Raw genomic sequence first — 13,901 nt, 5'->3', positions numbered from 1 at the left:
GACAGATTGGGGGCACGGGCCCCCCCAAAATAGGGCTAGCGACGCCCCTGTCAGTAGATAAGCATGAAGGCACTTTTATGCTTTTAATATCTCTTGTTTGTGCTGTAGACATGATGAAGTGGACTCAGGGGCGGACTGACCATTAGGGCACTCGGGCACGGACCGAGGGCCCGTGGTCAGGGGGAAGGGGGGGGGGGCCCGTCCGCCGTCCGCCAGAGAACCCTGAGCAGGAGGGGAGACAGCCAGTGAAGGAGGGTGATGGGCATAGCAGCAGAGAAGGGGGGGGAAGTTCCCCCCCCCCCCTTCCCTCACCTTGGGGCCCCCCTTCCTGGCTCTCTCCTCCAGAATCTGTAAAGTGTCGGACTCGCACGGCGAGCAGCGGCTGACAGTGGGCGGAGACTTACCGCTGTACAGCCACCGGAGGGAGTGCTGATCTGTGTGCCACTAGTCTGGGCTTCTCAAGCCCAGACTAGCGGCACACAGATCAGTGCTCCCTCCGGTGGCTGTACAGCGGTAAGTCTCCGCCCACTGTCGGCCGCTACACGCTGTGCGACACTTAACAGATTCTGGAGGGGAGAGCCAGGAAGGGGGGCCCCAAGGTGAGGGAAGGGGGGGGGACTTCCCCCTTCTCCGCTGCTATGCCCATCGCCCTCCTTCACTGGCTGTCTCCCCTCCTGTAGACACCTACAAGCCTGCCTGCATATACTGGGGGCACTTATAGACCTAGCTACATATACTGAGGGCACCTATAGACCTGGCTATACTGGGGAGACCTATAGACCTGGCTATACTGGGGAGACCTATACACCTGGCTGGATATACTGGGGAGACCTATACACCTGGCTGGATATACTGGGGGCACTTATACACCTGACTACATATACTGGGGGCACTTATAGACCTAGCTACATATACTGGGGGCACCTATAAACCTGGCTGCATATACTGGGGACACCTAAAGACCTGGCTATCTGTACTGGGGACACCTATAGACCTAGCTATCTGTACTGGGGACACCTATAGACCTAGCTATCTGTACGGGGGACACCTATAGACCTGGCTATCTGTACTGGGGACACCTATAGGCCTGGCTACCTATTCTGGGGACACCTGTATACCTGGCTACCTATACTGGGGACAGCTATAGACCTGGCTATCTTAAATGGGGACATCTATAGACCTGGTTATCTATTCTGGGGACACCTGTAGACTAGGCTACTTATACTGGGGACACCTATAGACCTGGATACCTGCACTGGGAAAATCTATAGACCTGGTTACTTCCACTGGGGATACCTTTTGACCTGGTTACCTATACTGGGGGCACCTATTTTGGGGGAACTGCTGCCAGATTAACTATTTTTGGGGCACTGCTGCCAGATTAAGTGTATTTTGAGAAACAGCTGCCAGATTATGTGTATTTTGGGGGAACTGCTGCTTCCAGGTTCTGTGTATTTTGGGGGAACCACTGCTGCTACATGTATTTTTGGTGATCCGCTGCCAGATTACGCATATTTTGGGGAGCCGCTGCCAAATTATGTGTAATTGGGGGAACCGCTGCTGCCAGATAGTGTCTATTTTGGGGGAACGACTGCCATATTATCTGTATTTCGGAGGAAACTCTGCCAAATTGCATGGATTTTTGGTGAAATGCTGTCAGATTACATGTATTTTGGAGGGAAACACTATGGCAGAGTTCCAACTTCCCCGGCAGACCTTTTACACCACTGCTAAGGTCATGTATATTTTGCCCCACCCATGACCACGCCCACATTCTGTTGCGTGACCACACCCATTTTTTGGCGGGGTTTTTATCAGTATAAAATATCACAATATAACATATTTACTGTTGTCAGTAAATTATTATATCTTAGTCTGTAAAAATATAACTTGAAAGGTGGGAAACACTGGTATGGGGGCCCCATAATCTCCTATTGCCCGGGGGCCCCATGAGTTGTCAGTCCGCCCCTGAGTGGACTTAAAGGGGAACTGAAGAGAGAGGTATATGGAGGCTGTCATGTTTATTTCCTTTTAATCAATACCAGTTGCCTGGCAGCCCTGCTGGTCTATTTCTCTGCAGTAGTATCTGATTAAAACCAGAAACAAGCATGCAGCTAGTCTTGTCAGATCAGACTTATAAGTCTGAACCACTTAAACACCTGATCTGCTGCATGCTTGTTTAGGGGCTATGGCTAATAGTATTAGAGGCAGAGGATCAGCAGGGCTGCCAGGCAACTGGTATTGTCTAAAAGGAAATAAACATGACAGCCTCCATATACCTCTCTCTTCAGTTCCCCTTTAAAGAACAACTGAAGTAAGGGATATGGAGGCTGCCCTATTTATTTCCTTATAAACAATACCAGTTTCCTGACAGCTCTTCTGATCCATTTAGCTGCAGTAATGGCTGAATAACACCAGAAACAAGCATGCACCTTATCTTGTCAGATCCGATTTTGTCAGAAACACCTGCTGCATGCTTGTTCAGGGTCTATTGCTAAAAGTATAAGGCCAGGATCGCACAGAATTGCATGCATTTTCCCCACAGCACATAGTGAAAAACGCTTGCGATTCTGCTAAGTTTGACCCTAGCCTTAGCGGCAGAGGATCAGTTGGACTGCCAGGCAACTGGTATTACTTAAAATGAAATAAATATGGCAGCCTCCATATCCTTCTCACTTCAGTTGTTGTTTAAGGTGACCACACACATTACAATTTTTCTGCTAGATTTTACTGCAATTTGAGTAAAACAATCAGTTGTACAAAGAAATCGAAAGTAGTTTTTTTTTTTTTTTTTTTTTTGACTGAGAAATCTGATTATAATCTCCAGTTTTTTTTTGTTTAGGGTTTTTCCCATCCCTGCAGAATCCATTTAGAGACACACCTCTTCCCAGCCTCTCTGATTAGGGGCAGATGTATTTCCTGTAGAATTTCTCCAATGGGTGCCAGTGATATTCATACTTTGACACCTTACATTTATACAAATCTACAAGTATGCTGCACCAGGCTGGCTTCAAGAGGAACTGTCGCGAAAATCTTAAAATTTAAAACTCATACAAATAAGTACATTTCTTTCAGAGTAAAATGAGCCATACATTACTTTTCTCCTATGTTGCTGTCACTTACAGTAGGTAGTAGAAATCCGACATTACCGACAGGTGTTGGGCTAGTCCATCTCAGCATGGCCTTTATTCTTTATAAAGACACTCCGTGAAAAAGCTTTATACAAAGGTGCTGGACAGCCTCCCTACTCACCGCAGACTTTTTTTTTAGCAGTTGGACGGAGCAACTACCATTCACTAAGTGCTTTTGAAAATAAAGAAAACCCCAAGAACCGCCTATGAGAAGATGGGCTAGTCCAACATCTGTTGGTAATGTCAGATTTCTGCTACTTACAGCAACATAGGAGAAAAGTGATTTATGGTTCATTTTACTCTGGAAGAAACGTACTTCTTATTTGTATATGTTTACATGTATTTTAAATTTTAAGATTTTTGTGGCAGAGGTCCTTTCAGGTGTTTTGTACTCTTTTATTTTAGGTCTGAGAGATATTACAGTGTAAAGTAATTTTACCAGGGTAGAAATATAATTATAGCTAATATTGACTTGTTCTGAATAACTTATTTGCTGATCTATCATGCTGATCCTCTGTAAAGTAAATTGCGTTTCCAGGAATAGGGACAAATAATGTTGGCCTCCATATTTTGGTCATGGAAGTTAAATGGAGTCCTTGGTCATCATACAACGTTGGCATCACATCTTGCATAGCATTTTGTAGTGGTACAGTAAATGGTCACTGTTTCCGACTCCACTCACCCAATCTGTAGATTTTCTTTATAGCTTGTTTAAGACACCTGAACTGAAAGGAATATGGTGGCAGACATATTTATTTCCTTTTAAGCAATACTAGTTGCCTGGTGTCCTGCTGATCTATTTGGTGTCTGAATCATACCAGAAACATGCATGCAGCTAATCTAGTCAGATCTGACAATCATTTCAAACACCTGATCTACTGCATGCTTGTTCAGGGGCTATGGCTGAAAGTATTAGAGGCAGAGGATCAGCAGGGCTGCCAGGAAACTGGTATTGCTTAAAAGGTCATTACTATGGAATCCTCCATACTCCCTTTCACTTCAGTTGTCCTTTAAGGAAATAAAGCTATGCTCTGTCTTTTGGCTTACTATAACTAAGAGGAGAGGTTTTATTTGTTTTTTGGATTTTTTTTGCATTTGTTTTCTCTTTTTAATGTGTATGTGAAATTGTGCGATTTAAAACGTTTTTCAGCTTTTATAACCTTGTATATCAGTCTGCTCAAGACAGTGCAGTTATAGATGCCCTTGCTATTTTGTTTTCCAGAAGCTGGCTGATCCTCAGAACACAGAACTGTACACACAAGAGGATAAGTTTGCTGATATCATCAGGCAATATGAAGTAAAGTGCAGGGTGAGTCGAGAGAGCTCTACCATATGATAGACTGGGAGTTCTATACATTTGTTTTTCCCCAAGGAGTTCTGTATGTGAATGCCAGAGAAAAAATGCTAGTGGAATATATGTGTGAAATATCTTATCTGCTAAGAGATCTGTAATTGTATTCAACCAGATAACCACCAAAACACAGAAAAGCTGGCATACCCTGTCTGGTGCCTCCTCTTTGGAGCTGGCGGCACTCAGCAGATTTCAGGTGAATTTCATGCAGAATTCGGTCTGCAGTGTGTGGGCGACAGAGAGATCAGAGAGAGATCTGTCTTATAGTTGAACTACCTATACATTGCCTGATGCATGGGCAACTTTACTCACTAAAGTTTTTTTCTTTTCTATTTGTTAGTAGGATAAGAAGTACTAAGTGAACAGAACCATAGTGATTTTTTTTCCCTTAAAGGGATCATTGATGTAGCTTAAAGAGACTCTGTAACAAAATTCTGAGCCTTATTTCTTTTATCCTATAAGTTCCTATGCCTGTTCTAATGTGGTCTTGCTTACTGCAGCATTTTCTCGTTGCACTGTCTCTGTAATAAATCTTATCTTCTTTCCTCTGTCGGCTCTGTCGGGCTGAGGCTGGAATGTGTGGAATGTGCAGCACTGCTTGTCATTGGCAGAAGCTTTACACACCCCCTCCAAGCTCTGCATGAGTCACACAGTAAGCTGTTTGTAAACACTGCCTAAAACTGTTAATTACAAGCCAGGATTGCAGCAGGGAGTGGCAGAAACAGCACAGAGGGGCCCAGGAGAACATAATGGAATGCTTTTAATTGTAAGAATTTTAGAGTACAGATTCTCTTTAATGTTTATTGGAGGCTGTGTTGTCTGACGGACAAACTACTTGCTTGAGCTAGTACATTGCTTTTGTGTCAGCCAGTGGCAGTTTCCCTCAGTTAGATAATATACGCAAAGCAATTTTCCAGGAATACAAATTATACATTGCATGCCCTACATTACCACAAGCTAACACTCTTTCAAAGTGAACTACAAAGCCGCTTACACCTTAAACTTAGTTGTATGACAGTTACTTTGTGAATAATAATTTCCAGCACAGCTATGAGTGTTCTGTTTCATGGACCTGTATGCATTGCTGCCTTCTAACTCTGTATAGCATTAGAAACCTCTCTCATTGACAGAGTTGGTCAGGTTACATCACATCCTGTTAGTCAGATGGAGAGTGCTTATTTTTTTCTTTTTTATACTATGAGGCTAGGTTCACAGTGGTCAGTTGCTAAATGGGTGTGAACTGCAATGGAGACTGGACAGTAGACTTTAAAGAGACACTGAAGCGAAAAAAAATATATGATATAGTGAATTGGTTGTGTACTATGAATAATTACTAGAAGATTAGCAGCAAAGAAAATATTCTCATATTTTTATTTTCAGGTATATAGTGTTTTTTCTAAAATTGCATCATTCTATAATATGTGCAGATTACACAACACTCAGCATTCAAAATGAGTCTTTCAGAGCAGTCTGTGAACTAATGACCTCTCCTCTAGCAGAGAAAAAGTAAACAGTTCACTTACAGTTGAGATAATAAAAGTCAGATAACCGCCCTCTCCAGGACTAAAGGTGGCCATACACTGGTCGATTTGCCATCAGATTCGACCAACAGATAGATCCCTCTCTGATCGAATCTGATCAGAGAGGGATCGTATGGCTACCTTTACAGCAAACAGATTGTGAACCGATTTCAGCCTGAAACCGTTCACAATCTGTTGTGGTGGTGGTGCTGCTGCTGCTGCCCCCGCCCGCATACATTACCTGCTCCGCCGGCGCGACTCCAGTCCCCGGTCACCGCTGCTCTGTCTGCGCTCTGGTCTCCAGGTCTGGCATGCCTTACTTCTTCTAGCCCGGCAGGAAGTTTAAACAGTAGAGGGCGCTCTACTGTTTAAACTTCCTGCCGGGCTAGAAGAAGTGAGGCATGCCGGACCTGGAGACCAGAGCGCAGACAGAGCAGCGGTGACCGGGAGACTGGAGTCGCGCGCCGGCGGAGCAGGTAATGTATGCGGGCTCTATTGCGTCGGTCGTCGGGCACTCGAACGCCGCTAGCGATGCGCTCTTTACCCGCGGGCGATCGACGGTTATTTTCCGCACGGCGCGATCGACGGGATCGGACAAAATGGATCGAAATTCGGCGTGTAGCGTGAACGATTGGCAGCAGATTCGATCCCAGTGATCGAATCTGCTGTCGAAACGGGCGCAAATCGGGCCAGTGTATGGCCAGCTTTAGACTTAGTCCGAGAGTTAATGGCTTATTTGCATAGAGATAACAACTGGAGTTTCTTAATTCTTCCTGTACTGGAAACAATTCGACTGATGTATCTGATCTTAATGTTTTATTTCTTAGCTGTACTACACATACAAATCATAATATCATATTTTTTTTTTTCGCTTCAGTGTCTCTTTAATACAAAGCCTGCATGTAGCGAGTTAGAATAACACGATCATTAAAAGGTAGCTTGCTGGCATAGTGGATTACACTCTTGCCTTACAGTGGTATGTTCTCCCAGTGTCTGTGTGGGTTTCCACCAGGCATTCTGGTTTCCTCCCACATCCCCAAAACCTATGGATATGTTCATTGGCTTCCTTCTAAATTGTCCCTAGACTACAATACATTCACTACACAATACATACATATGACTCTGGTCGGGATTACATTGTGATCCCCTCTGAGGGACAGTTAAATGAATGGACAATATAATCAGTACAGCGCTGCAGAAGATGTTGGCACTATATAAATACTAAATAATAACTCTATACTGTGAACAGCCCCATAGAACTGTATGGGCAGTAAGTTGACATGCGGAATTGTTCTGCAATGCAACTGAGCACTGTGTACTAGCCCCCAAATGTTAATATATAGATCAGGCTTTCTCAACCAGGGTTCCCTGGAACCCCAGGGTTCCTTGAGGACTCTGCAGGGGTTCCTTGGCATTTTACCCCATCGTGGGGGAAGTATAATAGAGCACACTATAATAGGTGGTACTGTAACAAGAAGCACTAAATTGGGGGGTCAGGAGACAGTATAATGAGTGGCAGTGTAATAGGAGATAGTGAAATTAGCAGCCTAACCTATTTAAAGACCATGCCTCCTGAAAAATAAATGTAGGGGTTCCTCAAGACCAAAAAATTGTTTGCAAGGGTTCCTTGAGATCCAAAAGTTATTTACAGGGTTCCTCCATGGTAAAAAGGTTGAGAAAGGCTGATATAGATGATAGTGTAGGGATGAGCATCGAGATGCAAATCATTTTGAGTTGATGCAGGATTAATGCATATTTTGAATGCAGCCTGAAAAGGACTAATTGAATCCTGCTAAGGAAAAATTCAATTGGTACATTTTGAGGCTGAATAAATTAGGATACAAAATTGCATAATCCTCCTACTTTGAATAATTTCAATATACAGTAATTTACCATTCCTTTGGTAGTGTTATCTGTGGGTAATTCCTTAATGTTTACATTTATCCTGCCACTGTTCTTTTTTTTCAACTTCACATATAACTCTCACTGGAACCGCAGAGAGTGAAGGTGAGCTGTCTTGGCTTCAGCTTCTTGTGTGACCATGTGTTTCATTTGCATGGCTATTTTGCCTGATTGCTTAGTTGTGTGGTTTTTTTTTTTTTTTTCATGCCTGTTTTGAGTACCACATAATGTGAAATCTGTGGCATAAATCAACTTATGCTTAGACCCATTGCCATTTCACATGACTAGTCCTTCATCGTGTGGGCCATCAGTGTCCAAAATCCGGTCTGGGGCCAGATGCGGCCTGCTGACCTTTTTCCAGTGGCCCCTAATGCTCTTTTCATGATTTAGTTGCATGCAGCCAACAGCAACAGATGCACATGCATCAGTTCAAGACCCTCCCAACTCCTTGGCCCTGGGCAATTCCCAAACTGCCATCGATAAGCACTGGCGAGTTCCAAAACTACGCGATGGGACCATCACCTAATTCAATGTAGCATCTTGCTGGGGTAGTAAAGCGTTTGCTCGGGTGCTCTAATAGCCCAGAGCATTCTATCCACCCATAGCAAATCGCCCCCAGGAAGGGATGCTTCCAATCAAACATGGGCAGAATCTTTTCACCTGCTCCTGGCATATTTGAAACTCTCTTGATGGGGCTCGACATTTGAAAATCATTCTGGAAAATCTAAGCCCTGCAGTCATTTAGTTATGATGCACCTGGGGTATTCATGTGTTCCTTGCCACTCACCAGGGTCTTTAGTGAATCTGGCAAGGTGTGCTGGAGGACCAGAGAAATGGCATTAGGGGACAAGACTTGGTAGGGCTAGTAAGGCTTGTTTCACAGTGGGACGTTAAAGTCCCACGTGCAGCACTGTGAACAAGCACATTGATTTTACAGTGCTGTGAGTTAGGCTGCGTTGCCTAACTCACAGCACTGTAAAATCAATGTGCTTATTCACAGTGCACATGTTGCGTTACATTGTAACGCAGCACGTTTAAACAAAGTGCTGCATGCTGTACGTTATACTGGGCTAAGCCACGTTAGACTGTTTGCACATGCTGAGTAATGTTGGAGGAGGTCTCCCCTCCTCCTCCGCAGCCAGCCACATGGCTAATTAATATTCACTGCACTTGTGGTGGGACTGTAGTGTTGTCCGGATCATGAAAGAATCGTTCATTTGACCCGGATCTTTTTTGTGAGTCGAATCATCACAATGAAAGATTCGGTTCACAGTGGATGTCTGTCTGGAAGAAACAGGAACGTACAGAATGTACAGTGCAGGGAAAGTCCTGTCCTGCTAATCATTTCACCCAGTCTGCTTCCCTAGTAAAATGATTCGGTTCAAAGATCCAGATCTTTTCAATGATCCGATTCAAATGATCTGAATCCTTAAAAAGATCCGGACTTCCTATCACTAACCTGGAGCGGCTGCTTTGAGAGCTGCATAACGCAACTCAATCTAACGTCCAACTTCAACACCACCACACGTTGCATTAGGGGCACGTTATGCGACCATAAATTAGCCTTAGTAAGGTTCCTTTTGTAGGAACCAGGGACAATATGCCAAAACCGTATTTAATTTCACAAGTTTGGCACCCTAGCAATCACAAGAATGGTGATATGGCCCTTGGTCTAAAAAGTGTGGACACCTCTGGAGTAGGCTTCTCCTCATTTATAGCCTTGTCACATTGAAACACTTCCAAAAATAGCTAAGCTCTATACTTTTTGACCAGATGAACCCTTTCCTGTATCCTTATCCCTCTTTATAACATACGGTTCTGCTTTCTTTCTAATATCTGTCTGATTTCCATCCTGCACTTGATTCCATTAGAAGGACGCCAATAAGGATATGTCCATGGAACGTTGAGTGATGAGACAGGGCAGTCTATGCTCCCGCTGCTAAACTCTGCATGGGGATACATCTAGCTAATGGGGAATCCTTCCTACCTATCTATACTGACTACTTGTACTGGGGGTCCTTATTGTTACCCATACGGGGGAGGGGGCATATCTGACTACCGGGGGGTCCTTATGGCTTCCTATATTTGGTGGGCTACTGTTACCTTTACTAGGGGGTCCTTTTATACTGGGGAGGGGGAGGCACTACTCCTAGCAACAGCTTCCAATCTAGGTGTGGTCCCTGATCTATTGTATACCTTCTGATGAATGAGTTAGAGATGGTCAATAGGGCACTAATAATTCTGTCTGGCATACTAATTTAATTAGTAGAGAAACAAAAAAACATTGAGGATTGGCTCTCTGGTGCATGAAAAAGAGTATACACTTGCTTTATTAAATAAATGACATATAAAAAACACTACATATAAATCCCCCTAAATTACAAACAAACACATAAGATAAAAATCCTCCTCAACACAATTCAACCTCAGGGGGCTGCAGTCCCCCAACCCAAATAGAGCTGTTAGTACAGAAAGTCCAGTTCCGGATCAAAAAAATGTTCATCACAAAAATCCTGGCTATGGAGCCCCTTTTAGCATGATTGGTTCACTACTATGACAGGCAATGTAAGTTGATACATGTGGATGTGCAGGAAAGCGAAAAGCAGCAAGCGCCAGTGACTAAGCTCATAGTTCACAGGTCCTCTAAACAAGAAGCATGAGTAATTTGTTAGTAGTAGCGGACACAATATATGCAGTCAATGTGCACTAAAGTTCATATCCCTCAGTCGCAGGGTAGTAAGGCACATGCAGGCATGGATGATTGGCACCACTTATAACCAAAGCATGCATTGAAGTCCATATCCCTCAATCGCAGGGCATAGAAGCATCTGCCCACATAATCTTGATGTTTAAATCATGCATGGCAGCATCATAATGGATTGAGCACAAATCATAGCAGAGTGTGTCCTTCCAGAGAGAGATCAACAATATTCTCAGCAGATGTAACAGTAGAGGAAACAATTGGAAGATGTCATGCGTGCCCAATAGTTACCAGTCCCATGCCAGGATGTCCGGATCTGATGGAAAAGCTCCTAAGGTTGCTGGGCTGAAGGGTGTGGAGGAGCGAACGGGCTGCCAGGAGAGCCTGACATGTTTCGCCGCAACTAGCGGCTTTTTCAAAGGCAGGCAGCGTGGATGTCAGCTAGACGCCATCACAGCGTCTATAAATACATCAGTGGGTCCCACCGCGCCGCCCGCCCAGCGTCCCGCCGCCCCCACGTCACCGCTACACGCCCACCAAGCAGTCACGTGGGCGTGTGAGCGCCAGACCTCCGGAGCGCAGATGCGCTCCATCTCCACACAACCGGAAGAGCCCTGAAAGCATCCATCGGGAGGCGGAGAAGAAGACCAGCGCCCTTCAGCGGAGACGGGGGGCAGCGAGGCCAAGGCGGAGCGGGGCGGGGCAACCACAGTTACTCCAATGTAAACATATGTACTACAAATAACTGTAACCAACATACCTATTCCCCCACCCCCATATCAATGCAGGCAGCGGAGACCAGGTAAATTGCAAAAAAAGCCTAAACGGCATAAAGGTCCATGTCTGCAGACGTAAGCCAATCAAGGCCCCATTCACAGACAGGAGCAATAACACCCTCCACAAGTGAAATATACCTATAATACAGAAGTATATAGACAAACAGAAAAAACAGAAAAAAGAGAGGAAAGAAGGGAAGGGGGGAGGACCCAGCTTACATAAATACATAATTGCTGGCAGGGAAATCTTTACTCATAGGCAAAACCACCCCCCAGATAAAAATAGGCCAAACAATAAACTCTGCCACAAATCCAAACAAGTTGGAAAGGGGGCAGATACAGCGGGCAGACAAAGCACGGCAGGCAGGGAATTGGGGGGTCACAATAAGGACCCCCCAGATGGCATAACGAGAGCTTAGCCCCTAAACGGGGTGGGGGAAAGGGGAAGAAGGGAGGCGGGAAAGGGGGGGGGGGGGGGGGGGAGAGGGGGGGAAAGGAGGAAACAAGGAGAGGAAGGGAGGAGGGTAGGGGGCTAGGAGGGAAAGGGGGAGGGGAGGGGAAGAAGGAGGGAAACCGGGGGAGGAGGAAGGGAAGGAAGGAAGGGGGGGGGGGGGGGGGAGGGGAGGGAGGAACAGGGTGGATGAGTATTAGGACATGCGTTATGAGTAATGGCACTATTTTGGCAGAAAAACCCGATAGTTGATGCTGTCATTCAGACCCCTGGGTTCGGTGGCATTCAAGTTGAAAATCCATCTAGACTCAAGCTGTAAAAGTGCTCTATCTTTTTTTTTTTTTTTTTTTTTTAATACTTGTTAATGGGGCCTATTTGTTTTTCTTTCCCTTTATTTGCTTTATCCCTCTTCTTTTTAATTTCTTTAGTTTTACCAGCATCCGGTAGACCTCTCCCAGTGACAGATCTAGTCAAAGGGCGATGGGGGGTATTAGGGTGCTGTTCCACAGATGACACCGAGGCAGGAACAGACGAATCAGAGTCGTCTACCACACTAGAGTCAGCTGGAACCCCAGCAGGCTCCTGTGGTGTTGGTTTCCTCGGCGGATGTCTACGGGGCACCGGTTTTTTGGGGGGTGCCTTACCCCATTTGTATGCGTATCCAAGCTTATATGCAGCTTTATCGCGCTCAAATTTGTTATCTTTTCGATTCACAATCTCCTTATTATACTTCTCAATATGGGTTTTGAGATTATTATTCCTTGTAATGTAAAGAGGATGTTCTCTTACTGTACTCAAGGACTCAAGAATGTCGTTAATTTTTTTCTCAACATCCGCCAAGTCAACCTCCTCCAGTTCCTGCATAAGCTCCAGCATCACCCCCGAGCATTTTTCAAAATTCTCCTCCCACCTCTGCTTAAAACCCTCAGGTAAGTTTCTCTTAAATGGGAAGATTTGAATGCGTAGCCACAGCGGGACCTTACCCTCAGATAGATAAGTGGCGTTATATTTTATATTCCACCATATCCTACTTTTGTATTCATATAATTTCTCCAGCTTTCTAAAGCTGGAGTTAATGAGTTGTTCCGCCCCCCTAATCACCCTCTCCCGTGCGCACTCCTCCCCCGCCTGCCGTACTATCTCGTCCCACTGTAGCATGGCCACAAAAAGAAGCTGGGTCTTAAAAAACTCCCCGTTCCCTCCGAGTAGCCCTTGACCGTTGTTTCCAGGGGCTTATGCCCCTACGTAATTGTATAGTAAATATCTCAAGCACAGGAAACAGCGTCAAATAGGAAGATGACCAAATAAATCAAATATGCTATAACTAGAGTGGATATAATATCTCTTCCATGCACATGCCAACAAGTAAGTAGAGAAACAAAAAAACATTGAGGATTGGCTCTCTGGTGCATGAAAAAGAGTATACACTTGCTTTATTAAATAAATGACATATAAAAAACACTACATATAAATCCCCCTAAATTACAAACAAACACATAAGATAAAAATCCTCCTCAACACAATTCAACCTCAGGGGGCTGCAGTCCCCCAACCCAAATAGAGCTGTTAGTACAGAAAGTCCAGTTCCGGATCAAAAAAATGTTCATCACAAAAATCCTGGCTATGGAGCCCCTTTTAGCATGATTGGTTCACTACTATGACAGGCAATGTAAGTTGATACATGTGGATGTGCAGGAAAGCGAAAAGCAGCAAGCGCCAGTGACTAAGCTCATAGTTCACAGGTCCTCTAAACAAGAAGCATGAGTAATTTGTTAGTAGTAGCGGACACAATATATGCAGTCAATGTGCACTAAAGTTCATATCCCTCAGTCGCAGGGTAGTAAGGCACATGCAGGCATGGATGATTGGCACCACTTATAACCAAAGCATGCATTGAAGTCCATATCCCTCAATCGCAGGGCATAGAAGCATCTGCCCACATAATCTTGATGTTTAAATCATGCATGGCAGCATCATAATGGATTGAGCACAAATCATAGCAGAGTGTGTCCTTCCAGAGAGAGATCAACAATATTCTCAGCAGATGTAACAGTAGAGGAAACAATTGG

The 13,901-nt window shown here is 44.7% G+C and overlaps 1 protein-coding gene across 8 annotated transcripts in view; it reads left to right on the top strand.

Moving 5' to 3' along the window:
* NINL (ninein like) overlaps nt 1-13,901 on the top strand; it is a 185,390-nt gene that overhangs the window by 115,396 nt on the left and 56,093 nt on the right. For 7 of the 8 annotated variants that reach the window (XM_068232253.1, XM_068232250.1, XM_068232252.1 and 4 more), the window contains one exon: nt 4,354-4,440. In XM_068232253.1, coding sequence (XP_068088354.1) covers nt 4,354-4,440 — 87 coding nt within the window. The remainder of the gene's footprint in view (nt 1-4,353; nt 4,441-13,901) is intronic. The other variant, XM_068232251.1, reaches the window with a different exon arrangement.

This window comes from Hyperolius riggenbachi, chromosome 4 (genome assembly GCF_040937935.1).
Source record: "Hyperolius riggenbachi isolate aHypRig1 chromosome 4, aHypRig1.pri, whole genome shotgun sequence".
Taxonomy (NCBI): domain Eukaryota; kingdom Metazoa; phylum Chordata; class Amphibia; order Anura; family Hyperoliidae; genus Hyperolius; species Hyperolius riggenbachi.
Note: the sequence above shows the minus strand (reverse complement) of the source record. Positions and strands in the feature narration are given on the sequence as shown.